Genomic DNA, 14,283 nt, shown 5'->3' with positions numbered 1-14,283 from the left:
AATAGTAAAATGGACAACATGCTTGCATCTCAGAGAGCTTGAAGGAGCACACATTCTGATACATGCTGGTAGTAGTACATTATGGACCAACTTGCCAGGACACTGGAAGCCTTATGAGACAATTACGCTATCGACCGGGACAAACACAGGTACCAACAGCAATTTCTCTTACTATAACAAACTTGTCCATTCAATACAAGCCACCCCAAGTAAAGATTATAGAAAACACTGTACATTCATCTCATAAATCCGCAATTCCTTCAGTACAACACATCAATACACCAAAATGTTGGACCTCTTATGTAAAAACCTACTATACATATTTTGGAACCCATTTCAATTGTACAGCTTATGTTGTAAGTAATCCTTATCGAAACGGTATAAAGCCAAGGATATAATAGACGACATAAGCTGTACAAGTTGCGGGCGTCATTAGTTAGGAGTGGTAAGTAGCATACATCCAACTTCTTCGCCATACAGATCAATTAAAGGATTAGTACAAAGAACCCACCCAGAATGACAAAAATAACATTTTTTTTTTCTGAATGTTTGATTGTTGTTTTATTAATATTAGTATTTTTGATTGGTTATCAAAATTAACATTATTGAAGTACACAATATTTTTTAAATAATTGATAAATTATTGAAGTAGACGAGCTTTTTCAGTTTTACTCCTCGTTAGTGGAATATTTAAGAAATGAGGGACTAAAACGAGATAAAAAGTAAAGATGAAGGACTTATGAAGAGATGAGAGCAGTTAATCTTGAAATGCAGAGACAGTAGAATTATGATTTCTTTTCAACTTCTATTTTAGTGAGCAGATCTCAAACTTAAACGGAGAAATTCACTTAAAATAGTCCAATAATATTGATAAATACTATTAATTTGAATACCCCGCTATTACAATTCGCATGAATATCTTATTGCTAATAGAAGACTTTTAATTTACTATCATGTTTATCCCTTATTTCGGCTCAAGAACAGCCATTACAGCCCCAAGAACTGGGATTTCCCTAATAATAATTATTCTCATAGTACTATGACCAACATGTCCATGAAATGCAACACAAATTAAGGTAACCAAAAGACAAGATTATATAGAAAATAGTCCACATTCATCTCATAAATCCATAATTCCCTTAGTACTACAACACATCAAGACGGACACATGTTCGACGTCCTTTCATTGAACCTACTATACACTTATATCTATACATGTTCCGATGCTCGGCTAGCTCTATAAATAAAATACTATACATTTGCTAGAATTGAAGGAAACGAAAAGGACTTGACGAGAAAAGGGAGGAGAAGCAAAGCGTATGGCGGTAGAACTGTTTGCATATCAGCAGATGCTTCACCTTGTACCTATCCCTTTTGTTAATAATCAGTTGTACTCATATACATAGACAAAAGGCTGCCCACGCCTCGTTGAACATTCTTCCAAGAGTGAAACGAGCATACATCACAAAAAGTGGACATCGTCACTAGAAGAGTAATGATATAGGCAATCTGTTCACTATTAACACGAGATTTTTTATATACGAGAAACTATACAAAAGTTAGCACATACTTCCCCACCAATTCTTGTTGAGAATCAGCAATTCCAGTTCCCATCACTTTTCGTCTGGATCGCACCCCTTTGGGCTGTCCAGAGAATCTCCAGCATAAGATCCGTCTGGCTGACGGATAAATATGTTCAGGTTGCCGGTCGGGAAAGCGTCCTGAGTTGCCCAAAAACGACAGCATGTTAGTTGTGGGATTTACTCTACGTGTAGTACCAAATATCATGTCATAAAACGAAGAAAAAAAGCCATCTCAAATTCTGGAAGATTCATTCCTCATACGAAGCTTAGAGGAACTATCCTTCGTAAAAAATAGACAAGAACTTTGAGACTGTTCGTTACAGATAAAAATTAAAATGTCTACGAGTTTAGACAGAATAGGTTATATGGTGAGAGGTACTATTGTTAATAATTGTTTTGGGGGGAAACTGTTTGTGTATATCGGCAACTCTAACATACCAGATCACCATTGTCTTGGCCCTCAGATTGGAAAACAATTGGTCGGCATCGCTTGTCTTCATTCATTAAACTTGAATTCTGAAAGTGCGAGATAAGAGCAGTCTTTCCCTGGATTCTTGCATATGCCAATGAAGCAACTTTTTCACTATTAAACTTTTCCCATTTCTTCCCGTTAAACGCCTGCAAGCATGTGAATCACAAGTCAAATGAAACCAAACATTCTTGGATTTGTAGAGAGAAAATCCATTGCTAGAAAAGTATATCACATGAGCAACCTTAATATTAAGCAATGCATGACAATGAGCAAACAGGGATTGAAAATACCTCGTAGAAGGTGATGATGTGAGGAGGAGCCACCATGTTGATGAACGCGTACCCAACATTGCACTTATTCTGGTAAAAAATAGACAAATATAATTTCAATTTTCAATTCACCATAAATGGGAAAATTGTTTTCAACAGAAAAAGAAAAAATGGAAAAACATAATTACCTTAAAATCTATTGGTAAATAGAGAAAATCGTATGTACCCTTGTGTGTTTCATCAATAGCTGCAAGAAGCATCTTTGAAGTGTACCTTCAGAGATGAAAAAGAAAACAAATAGAAAAGGAATCAGTGACTCAGAGTAAAAGACCTCCCATAAAGCAAATTTTATCAGTTCTTACTTGTTGGGAATGTTTTTAATCATCAAAGTAGTCCTAACATCTTCGCCATTTATGATCTTGTCCAAGTCAAGTTGATACTGTTTTTTGTTATCCATCTGACTTCCACCATCCGCCCTTCTACTTCGACCACGGTCAATTATTCCATCATTGCTGGTTGCTCCCATGCCTCCGACCGAACCATTGCCAAAATAAATAGGACCATTTCTAGACATTGACATAATCCGAGAACTAGGAGAGCCACTTTCAGTGAAACTTCCAGCAAATGCAACTCCTATGTTCATAGCGCCAGGGGCACCAATATTCACCGGAGGATTCCCGTTACCATGACCAAAATTTGGGACTCCAAATGCTGCCTGGTTTATATAGGATGTATCAGGTGAATCGGGATAGAATCCAAAATGTCTTTCCAGTTGAATACCAGATGGAGCAGATCCGACATGATGATGATATTGTGAACCAAGGAAAGAGCCATGCTGACTAGTGTATGGAAAACCAATCCCCCGCCCTCTAGATGGAAATGGGCGAGCTTTCAGTGATGACGACCAGGCAGACGACGTGTTCTGCTCTGAGTGAATAGTGGGACTCCCCCAAAGAAACTGAGGACCAGAAAGTGTTCCAACACTAGATGGCCTGGAATCACTAAGTGACGACACAGGTCCAGGACTTGAACTTAACTTGGGATCTGGAACAGAATAATGCTGCTGATAGGCCGCTCCATGCATGGTACTAGTCGAAGAAATTACCTGGTTTAAATGGTTTATCCTTGCAGGATCTTTGCCAATGGGTGCAATCTTGACAGGACTTGATCCGTGAGAATGAAGAATAGAGGCCAAACCAGACAAGTGATTGCTTCCTACAGGGCTGAGCCCACCTAAGCTCGGTCTCTGACTATAACCAGGCAAGGAATTTTGCTCAACTGGACTGCCAAAATTTGGCCAGCTACCTGCAAATAACGTGGCACTTGTTCTGGTTATACTTAATGTGGGAATCATGCTTATTGAGACAAAAGAACAAGAAAATGTCAAATAGGCAGCCCATCCATCAACATGCCTGGAGGAGAGTTTAGTATGGGGGACCCAACTTGGTGCCGGAGAGATCGAACTTCATCTTGCTCCTGCTCTTGACTCAGTTGCAGCATTAAGCTGTACACAGGAAGCACATTCATTAGAGTATGTAAACCTTACCGAAATAAAAAGTTATAAACCCACAGGGGAATAACAATAATAGTGAATCAGAGAACACCAGATTTTGAGTTCTGTTTGTCAGGAGAATAATTAATTAAGTTGGCAAGTGTAAAAAATCTGACTTCTTTGCTGTAAAAGATTTGTGCAGTGCACATGTCCCAAGATGACACAAGTGACAGCACTAGCCCATGCATCCAGAACTTATATACCCCTAGAGGTATGGTAGCATAATGCAGTTGTTGCATCAAAATACGCAGATCGCAGGGGAAAACCAAGCAAAAATTCAAAAGTTTGATACGCTTCAGAATATAGAGATATTCCAACTTCCAAAATCCTATATAAAACTTCTAACTTCAGAAAATTTTGTTTTCACCAAAAAACTGTGAAACAATAATATTTTGAGGCAGGGATCTAACGCGAGTCCGAGAACATCACTATTTGGCCAACCTTCCAGCAGAACAAAATGATATAGTATATTAAAAATGTATGTGTATCTCCTAACATATCCTGATAGCCTATGGAAGGCACCATTGTTATCTTCCTGTGATACAACCCTATATTTGACCTAGTAAAAGTATGGTACAGGCAGATGCTGTCGAGCAGCTATTCATTAACATCAGTAGTAGGCATGCATTGACTGTAAACAGAAGTAGAAAAATGAGATAGTAGAAACAACCATAGGCGTGCTAAATCAAAAAAAAAAAAAAAGGAGAAGAAGAAGAAAGAAAGCAAGAAACAACCATGGTATCATCAGCCTAAAAAGAATCATAATTTTAAAGTTCACCTCCGACGGGCTCCACCAGGCCGGCTAGGTTCAAGCTTTATTCGCTTCCCAGCTATGTCACTTCTATTTAAAGCCTTCAGAGCTGCCTCTGCAGCTCTAACATCATAAAACTCAATGAACTTATGGTGTCGTTTGTGAGGTGTTTCCCTTATCTACATTTAATGCAAAATACAGAAGATACAGTTATGGGTGAGAAACAATTAAAAATTAATAAAACTGACACAACTTAACATGATCAGAAAATTCTACCTCCTTAACTTCCCCATAAGCTCCGAATATCTGGCGAAGCTCATCATTGGATACAGAAGCATCCAAATTGAACACCACCAAAGTTCCTTGGTTAATATCTTTCTCAGATGGGTTATCCTGCATGTAGCAGGAAAGAATAGTTTAGGTCATTTGGTAAGCAAACACGTCATCAGATTTGGGGGTGCCAACAACTTGAGCTCAAGTTAGTTTCTGAAAATTTTGAGCTCTGTCTGGAGCTTAAAATTGTTCAAACTTCAAACAAACTTGAACTCAGCGAGCTTGTAGAGTTAGGGTTCAGTTCAAGATCATCTAGCTTATCCTCATTATGCTTTTCTATTACTTAATACTTGTTACATGTCATGAATTACATTAACATATAATTTTAAACTAGTTTTTACTGCTTTACAATACAAAAGTATCATTATCAGTACAAGAATATCGTTCTTTATTTTATTTTTAAATAATTAAATAAAAAAATAAAAATACTACTGGAAGCTTTTAACAACCTTGAAGTTGAGGACCCGCTTGAGTCAAGCACTACTCAAGCTGGCCAGCTAAGCTCACGAGTCAACTCGACTCACCTTACACCCCTAGTCAAAATGAAGAGATAGGGTTCAAACCTTTGGAATTGAAAAATGAATATCAAGTTTTCTCCGTCTCAAGGGCTTATTTTGTAATCCACGCATTGCATTCCGAGCAGCTCTTATGTCATAGTAAGATATCATCACAAATCCCCTATGCTTACATGCAGTATAAAGCGTTCTGATATCTCCATATTGCTATAGGGAGGACAGAAAGAAAAGCAGAGCGACAAATTAGTATATTCAATCAAATTCTCAGAATTTTTGAAATTTCTATGGTGATAGGAAATGGAAAAAGCATGATTGAAGCTTTGTAAAGAAAAAAACAAGAAAAAGAAATATGAGTGATTACACTATCAGGAACCGTTAAAAAGGGGCTTTGATCATAATGATTCTAAGCTGAAACAAAATTAGGGTGGTCATCAAAGTTCTGTTCAGAAATTTCGCCTTAAGTTGAGAATCTATGTACTAATTCTTCATCTGGCAGCAAAATCTTTGATATATACAAGTTCTAACTACCAGAATCTGCGCTCCAGAAATACTTTTGTCAGAAGCGGTGGTGTTTTATCAAAGAGGAAACAAACAGAATCACTACAGCTGAGAGGAATATTCCTTACAGCGAAAGTAATGAATCTTCAAAGAAAACATGCATTAGGCACTAACAGCAATAACAAAAGTACGCCTCTTTGAGAGAAGTGATATTCTTTTGCTCCAAAATCAGAGGCTTTTTGGCATAATCAAGCAGCTGCAGTATGACAGCTTCTAAACATATAGTCTCTTCTACATTTGAGCATTATAAAAATGACAAATCTACATCAGCGCACAAAAAGAGAGACGGAAAGTACCGCAGGGAAGCGTGGGAGAGCCAAAGCATGGAAAATTAGCAAGTAGTAACTTTAACAGAAAAAGTACTTAGCAAGCAAAACCAATAGAAGGTGAGATCTAATTATAATATGAGAACTGCAGAAATGATGATAGATGTCTCAGATGAAAATAATTGAAGCCTCTTAACAATACCTCAAAGAGAGACTTAAGCTCAGAGTCCTCTACATTACTGTTGATATTCCGAACAAATAATGTCCTTGAAGGGTGCTCTCCATATGGATGTTCGCCGCTAACAGTTCCAACTCCATTTGCGAAACCATAATGAGAAAAATTGCTAATATTAATACCGTCAGATGTACTTGACCTTGATATACCATTCACCAGATTCTCTGGACTACCAGGTTCAATTTCGAATCCCCCCCCACTTCCAAACAAATCATCGTCCAAGTCCTCAAGTTGAGTTGGCAACCCACTGAGGTCAAAATCATCCATAAGACCAGCTAAAAGTTCATCTTCATCACCAGGAAGATTGCTTCCGATCATACTTGGTTCAATGTCTTCAAGTGGATCCTTTACCTCACCTTCAAGGTTTAGTTTACTAAGGCTAGGGAAGTCATCATCAAGTAACTGACCACTTCGTTCTGATCCATTAAAATTAACTGCAAATAAGAAAGAAGCTATTCTAAGAGACCATTCCAAAGTAAAATAAAGTCACAACAAACTCAACTAGGAGCTTAATCACTCATGCTCACATTTCCCATGTGAAAGTACAGGCAGTGAAGTAGAAAACAAGCTAACATCAGTAGACGCATGATACGCATCACTTCCACTAGGAAGTTTCCATGCAGTTTTTTCTTTTCCTGGAGAGCTCATCAATGGTATTTTTGAAGGACCTACAAAAGTGGACGTAAATAATCTGGTCATTAAAAATGTAGTTCCTTAAAAGATCACTTAGAAAGTATCAAATAGATGATCATTAATTAGGAAAAAAGTGGCTCTGTAAACCAACCTGGAATGAAATTTTTCGGTGGTTGCTCCATTTGGACTACTTCCTGCAAAAAAATCATATTAAAAATTAAATATCAGAGCTCTGAGTTTGCAAGTCCTTAAAACAAAAGGACGTTGACAATTATATAACTTAAAGACGAGAATACTCCGAGCAACACTTGGATAACATAGCATAGTTGATATCTGAGATATAGTGATTAAAAAAAAAAACAAAAGCATCACAATTGGCAAAAATATTTAATCAGGTCAATTCGAAGAAGTACCAATCAATGAAAAAGAGAAATTATGAATGTCTTAAACCAAGCCCCAAAATATTGCTACACTAACCAGACAATTCCAGATAAACATAAAGGAAGAGAGGTCCATTAGTTTGGCTCTTTCCAATAAAAAAGAAGTCATTTTCGGAAACAAGCTGAATAGGCACATAGAGACACAAAGGAGCACTAGCACAGAAAGCAAAAGTTAAGTTGCCTACTTCTGTACCGCATCTAAAGACACCATAACCACAAGCATATCATATTGACAAACAGAAACAAAATGATTACACCAATTACTTAGTAGGAAAATGTAGAACATTGCACAGAAAGAAAAATAAGCTCTATCTCACAGAATGATCGGAATAAGAATCACAACAGCAACTAAACTAAAAGTATAGAAATGTTGAAGAAACAAATAAAAAATAACACTTATTGATATAAGGTGCTCAGCAATAAATCAAAGCAAGAACTCAGTTCATGTGAAATCACAACCAAAACCAGGTGCAAATAAAACAATATATAAAGATGAACTCGCTCTGGACACTTTAGCTTTGGTCAACCCACGCCAAAATCTCAAAAGCTGGCATATATAAACTAAACCGACAAATTTCCCAAATCATACCAACTACAAAAGATCACGAAACCCATTAGAAATTTAACACTTCTACTCCACCGCATGCAGGAATTAGACAAATCCAGGAAAAGATCACAACTTTACCGGTGTAATCCATATAAAGATCGCGACTTTAACCTAAAATCATCTGAATTAGAAGCTTTGAACACAACCCAGCATCTTAAACCCAAGAAGAATAAAGAAAAATGTAATACAAAGAAAACCCACCTCAATTATACAGTTAAAAAGCAAAAGGACAAAATTGCCGAAAACCACAGAGGGAGAAACATAGTGAGAGAGAGAGAGAGAGAGTACCTCATCAGCAGGATGAAGGTGACTGATGACTGCGAGAAAAGAAGATGTAAGAGAGAAATAGAGAAAGGCAAAAGAAAAAGGGCAAGAAAAAATCCAGGGCTTGGTGGAAAAGAGAAGTCAAGAGGAGTGAGAGATGATTTCACAAGTCACAACAAGAACCCAACAAAGAAATGAAAAACATCAGTTCCGTAGAAGCAGAGGAATTGCTTTCGTCTACTCTTTCACTTCCTTCTCTCCCGCCGGAACACCAGTAAATGTTTTAGAGAGAGAAAAGGAACACTCTCTCTCTCCTGGGGGGAGAGATAGAGAGAGATGGGGGGTGGGGCCCACAGAGCAAGAATGGTCCAAAGGGAACACGGTGGGGAATGATTGGAGCGGAAAGAGGGTATCCGACTCTCCCTCTATTTATTGATTTGCATCACATTTATATCAACAGTGAGAGAAATTCACTACTTAGATTTTTTGCTTAGTAAAAATCTTTCATCACCAAAGACAATAAGATTGTTTATTGCTTTTCTGTATTTCTATGTTTGGTAGGTCTGTTTGGTTACTCATCCTAAATTTGGATCTCCTGCATTATGCCTTTGTAAACCTCTTCCTTATGTTCTCTCTCTTTTCTTTCTTTTTCCAGAGAAAAGAAGAAAAATATTACACTATATTTGGTTTCATTTTTTACTAATTTTAGTGTGTTATGTGAAGATAGAGAAACAAAAATAAAGATAAATAAGTATGTGTTAGAGATACTGTGTATATTTAAATTTATTTTTTGAGATAATATAAAATAACTATAATATATTTGACGTTGTTTAGTGGGAGACAAAAACTACTGTTCAAATGATAAACAGTATGTTTGACTTATTTACAGTAATAAGTTGATATTCATTCATTTTAAACAATTGCAACTCCGTTCCCCAATTGTGTTCTCATAATAATAAAAAAATAATATTATCATAGATTTTGCTCAAATGATAAATATTTTATCAAAATTAGAAAGAAAGAAAGAAATCTGATGTATATGTAAATAATAAAAGATGGAACATAATATTATCCATTTTTATTAATGGAATCATAATAAAATACTTTATAAAAGTCTGGTAGACTCCTACTCTTAATTGAATATATCAGTTTTCTCAAGGTCCAAGAAGATGACTCATTGAGAGACACTTAAATTAACTCTAGCACTATAAGACAATATTCCCATTCTCACCTAACATATGCTTATGTGCAAGATTCACAACACCATATTGGAACACAAAAATGACCCTTCCAAACAAGCCCTTATGTTCTTACTTATTTTCTCATTTATCCATTTTGTGGGTGTGTGTGTGAGAGAGAGAGAGACAGAGAGAGAGAGAGAGAATATTTGGCTGCATTTAAATTTGGTTTGAGGTCCGTTGACACTGAGAAACTTTAAATGTGCAAGAAAAGTAGATAATATTATGGATAAAGATTTGGGCTCGAATTTTGGGGTAAATTACAAAGATTGCCACTGGTTGGTATGTGGGCATGATTGGTGGACAGGGACAGGATTGGGAACAAGTTAGGGGGTGAGTATCTTCCCTTTATTTAATCCCATCCCCATGAATTTTTTAAAAAATTCAAGAAGAATGTGTGGAAGGTGATGTGTTTTTTATTGAGAAATAAGGGGCAAAAGAGGGATTACAATCATTTAGGAGGAGCGGATTCAATTATTAAAATTTATCAAATACTTTTTAAATTATGATAAATTACAATAGGATCCCCTAAAATTTGTAATTGTTACAAATACTCCATGAAATTAATTATCGTTTAACAAATACCCCAACGTGGGAGTTAAGATGGAGTATCTGTTAGATAATTAATAATAATATTTTAAGGTACTTATATTTTTTTCAATAATGAGTGGGTAAATTCCAATTATGACAAACTTCAAGGAGCCTATTGTAATTTACATTTTAAATGAGAAAATATATTTAAATAAAGATTATTATAAAGTACGTACCCATATTTAGGAAATTTGAATCCACGATATAACTTGAATATTTTCTGAATCAATAAAAGGTTAGGTCGGAATTAACCCGTTGTTGTGGGGCTACCCCAACTGAGGAAATTTAATTACCTCACATAATATTTTATCGCTAAAGATATTACTCAATTTGATCATCAAAACCCCACCAACAATAAATACATTAGTAAGTCAAATTCATCTTTTATTGATCAACCATTATGAACGGACCACAAAATAAATAATTGGTCGCTTAACATAACCTTGAATATGAATTAATGTTCGTTTAATAAATACCATTTATAATGGGCTATCACGAGGGATATTTATTAGATTATCATATATATTAAAAAGATATTTATAATTTTTTTAATAAATAATTATAATTATAATAAATTTAAAAAAAAACCATTATAATCTATCTTAAATTTGAAGGATTTGGTACAAGAAAGTAGTACATTATTGGATTATTAATCACAAAGATAATGATCCCTCTCATTGCAACTCTTTGATTGGACTATGAAAACCCAACCTTGTCTTTGAATTATTATTATTATTATTATTAATTAATATATTGTCATGAACAGGGAAGGAATCAAATGGGTATATGGGTGAGGCTGTGCTTGCCACGCCACTACCACATTCCTGTGGGGCCCACCATAATATTTGGGGTTTTAGAAATTCAAGTACAATTGTACTCTCTAATAACTCTCGTGACCACCGTAATTTCTTAGTTTAGTGGTTAAGATATAAGATTTCATGAATAAATTTAAGGTAATAATTCGAGTTTCATCAAATATATAGATATTTATCTTATTTTATATGAGTTATTATATTTTTACTATTATTGTTAGTTATAATGATATATTGATTGAATTGAAGAGGTATTACTCAATAGTGATGTCACCGTTTGAGTCCAAACTGACCCCAAACCCCCACCCCCATTGTACTAAAAAGAATAATTTTATTTAGTGATGCTATAAATAATATTTTCTGTCCGTATACTTATTACAAAAAATAGTTTTGGTCTCTAAATATTTTGAGATATGATTATGGTTCTTAATTTTTTTTAAAATATTATAATTATGGTTCAATCATTAAAGTTAATGGAGCTAGGAACACGGTCGTGTTGGTGAACAATTTTAACGGTTGGATTAAAATTATAATATTTTAAAAGATTATGAACTAAAATCAAAATTTTTAGGTAACAAATTCAATTTTGGGACTATGTACAGTGGCAAGAAATGTAATTTACCCTGCTTTGTAATTTATTTCCACCATAAAAATAGAAGTTATTGCGAATACTCTCTAAATATACGGCTATCGTATTTTAAATTTTGAATATATTAAACCATTTTAGTGAATAACAATAGCCAATAATAATCAATCAGCATAAATCTCTTATACCTCTAAATAATAATTAGGGCATTTGTTCATCAAATCAAATGAACCCCAACCCTAATTGATTGCCAATTCAAAAAATGGGGATGGAATTTGAAATGGTTTTCATTCACATATGTGATTTGATCGGCTATGGCCCATACTGTAATTATTTGTGGATACGTACTAATGGGCCGTTCGTATAAAAGTGTGGCCCAATCCAGCTTAATTGGGCCTGTAAACCATCATATATTTCGAACAAATTTTTAATATCTTATAAATTTTTACATATCTTATATTATATTTTTAAAAATTTATAAACCCGTCAAAACACCCTCCAAATATTATATTAAAGTGGGTTAAATATTATTTAATTTATAATAATTTTTACAAAATAATCGTAATGAAATTTTCTCTAATTATATTTTATTTCTATTTTTTTTTTACTCAACACATTTCTCCCCCTCATTTTTATCGTAGCTTTTTGCTTTAAAAAAAAAAAAGGGTATTTACTGCATTATCCATAAACATAATTTTTTACTATCAAAAAGTTATAAATCTTTCATATTCACTTTACTTTAAGAAAAATATTAAAAATGGACTTATTTTTTCATAATATCAAATAATTAAAAAAAATTATTCTTTATTTTTCTGTATAAAACAAAGTCATTGTGTGTGTGTGTGTGTGTCCTGTCATTGAATCAGACTGCTGACATCGAATTCTTTTTAACAAATTACTAACTAAAAGTTTAAATAAAGTGATTCTAATTGAATTTTTTGAAGTTCATAATAAATTTAAGTTTTAGAGGATAAATTATATTGATACTCTTGAGGTTTTTTACAAATTACAGCTACACCTCTTGAGAGATGTTATGTAATATTTTTTAGAGGGTATTTGTGTAAGTTTTGCCTTGAAATATGGGGTGTATTAGTAATTACAACTATAACCTTAGAGAGTGTAGCTTTAATATATCCTATTATAAAAGAAAATCTTTTGTCGAATCAATTTTTGAATATCCAAATTTACCCTTTATTTCATTTATTCCCTTTAAAAAAAATCCCACTACTCCACATTTCTCTCTCACCTTGTTTCTCCATATTTATTATAATTTATAATTAATAATTTATTTTTCTTCACAATTTTTTTTCTTATCACCTTACACTATCATTCTTTTTATATGCTCACAGAAATCGCGTGCAGTAGTAACTAGTTTTACAAAAGACAGGAGATGTTTGTTCGTCTAGCCGCGTGGAACATATGATTAGTTGAGAACTCGTTCACTAGGCTCTAACTAGATTGAGACAATGTTGTGGATTATCACAATTTCATGCTTACTAGCTAAAGTGAAGTAAGTGATTAATTTGTGATTTTGCCCTTTTGGCCCCAAATACAACAAAGGTAAGTTGGAAAAATTCTTGCTCGGACTTAGCTTAGTCGAACCAATTCAATTACAGAACAAGTGTGATATACTTATTGTATGATTGATCACTTTGCTTAAATTATAAATTAATCACATGACAAGTGTATTGCTCTATTCTAAGTAAAGCTCATATTAGTTTATCCACTTTTTGTTAACAATAGTATATTGAATGGTAAAAGACAACAAACACTCGGCATATGCATCAATTTAATTATTTTTTTATCGTGATATGGTCTCTATTTGCATTTCATAATGTCCAATATTCCCTTTTTCGATTTTATTTGTAGGTGTTTGATTTTGTTCTACACTTGCCTAAAAATAATTAGGACTAAAATACATTTTCAACACTTTGTAAATTGGCTAAAAACAAGGGGAAAAACGGACATATGGAGGGGCATCTATGGCGATTAATTAACATATTGAAAAACGTCTAATAATCAGTGAGTTTGTTATGTTGTAACTAGACCAAAATTGAGGTAATAATTACAAGAACCCATATTGGGGTATTATACCGGGCCAACCCATGAAGTCATGAATTGACCAAAAATGCGGTAAATAATTATTGAATTGGATTAATTAAAAAATTCGGCCCAGTCAACCATGGTCCAATAAAAGTGAGTCAAAATTACCTAAACCCTTACTTATGCTTATAAAAATAGGCCTTCAAAAGACACTGCATACAACAACAAAATACAAGATTCCAAGTCCAAATTTTTTTGCCACGACAAAACACTACAACTACGAAGGTTTTATGTTTTTCTTGACACCAAATTCTTAAAACTTTGATATTCTATTTCATGGCAGTACGATATTGTCTCCGACAAGTTTGGAGAAGATCATGGCATCCGCGTCCAAAAATATGTTTTCTGCTCTTGAATCACAATTTGAAAAGAAGAAACGGGAGATAGTCTGCACCCTCAAAAGATTGTAACTCTTTCAATTTAAATGTATAACAATGCTTAAAGTTCATTACTATATTTTTATTTTATTTTTTTT

General features: G+C 34.2%; 1 protein-coding gene across 3 annotated transcripts; it reads right to left on the bottom strand.

The window, feature by feature from the left end:
* Positions 1–1,093: 1,093 nt before the first annotated feature.
* On the bottom strand, positions 1,094–8,873 carry LOC105165558 (protein MEI2-like 2). 3 transcript variants are annotated; one of them, XM_088876295.1, is made up of 13 exons: positions 8,503–8,873; positions 7,319–7,361; positions 7,062–7,202; positions 6,502–6,968; positions 5,524–5,682; positions 4,904–5,020; positions 4,655–4,806; positions 3,733–3,828; positions 2,687–3,625; positions 2,513–2,597; positions 2,346–2,414; positions 2,022–2,201; positions 1,094–1,721 (listed from the first exon to the last, which is right to left on the bottom strand). In XM_088876295.1, exons 2-13 carry the CDS (start codon positions 7,347–7,349, stop codon positions 1,614–1,616), a joined length of 2,544 nt encoding a protein of 847 aa, XP_088732421.1. In that variant the 5' UTR covers positions 7,350–7,361; positions 8,503–8,873; the 3' UTR covers positions 1,094–1,613. The 3 variants fall into 3 exon arrangements, with proteins under 3 accessions (XP_088732421.1, XP_088732420.1, XP_088732419.1); XM_088876294.1 differs by lacking the exon at positions 8,503–8,873 and having other exon boundaries at positions 1,094–1,437; positions 1,571–1,721; positions 7,319–8,144; XM_088876293.1 differs by lacking the exon at positions 8,503–8,873 and having other exon boundaries at positions 7,319–8,143.
* Between the last annotated feature and the right edge of the window lie 5,410 nt (positions 8,874–14,283).

The sequence above is a fragment of the Sesamum indicum genome, linkage group LG12 (assembly GCF_026168435.1).
Source record: "Sesamum indicum cultivar Baizhima isolate 11 linkage group LG12, ASM2616843v1, whole genome shotgun sequence".
NCBI classification, from domain to species: domain Eukaryota; kingdom Viridiplantae; phylum Streptophyta; class Magnoliopsida; order Lamiales; family Pedaliaceae; genus Sesamum; species Sesamum indicum.
This window is presented reverse-complemented; position numbering and strand designations above follow the sequence as displayed.

Coding starts and splice junctions, on each gene's coding strand:
- LOC105165558 (XM_088876294.1), bottom strand. CDS start 7,376: ATGATTTTTTTGCAGGAAGTAGTCCAAATGGAGCAACCACCGAAAAAT. Junction 6,969..7,061: donor TGTACTTTCACATGGGAAAT/GTGAGCATGAGT, acceptor TCTTATTTGCAG/TTAATTTTAATGGATCAGAA. Junction 3,829..4,654: donor CCTGGTGGAGCCCGTCGGAG/GTGAACTTTAAA, acceptor TCCTGTGTACAG/CTTAATGCTGCAACTGAGTC.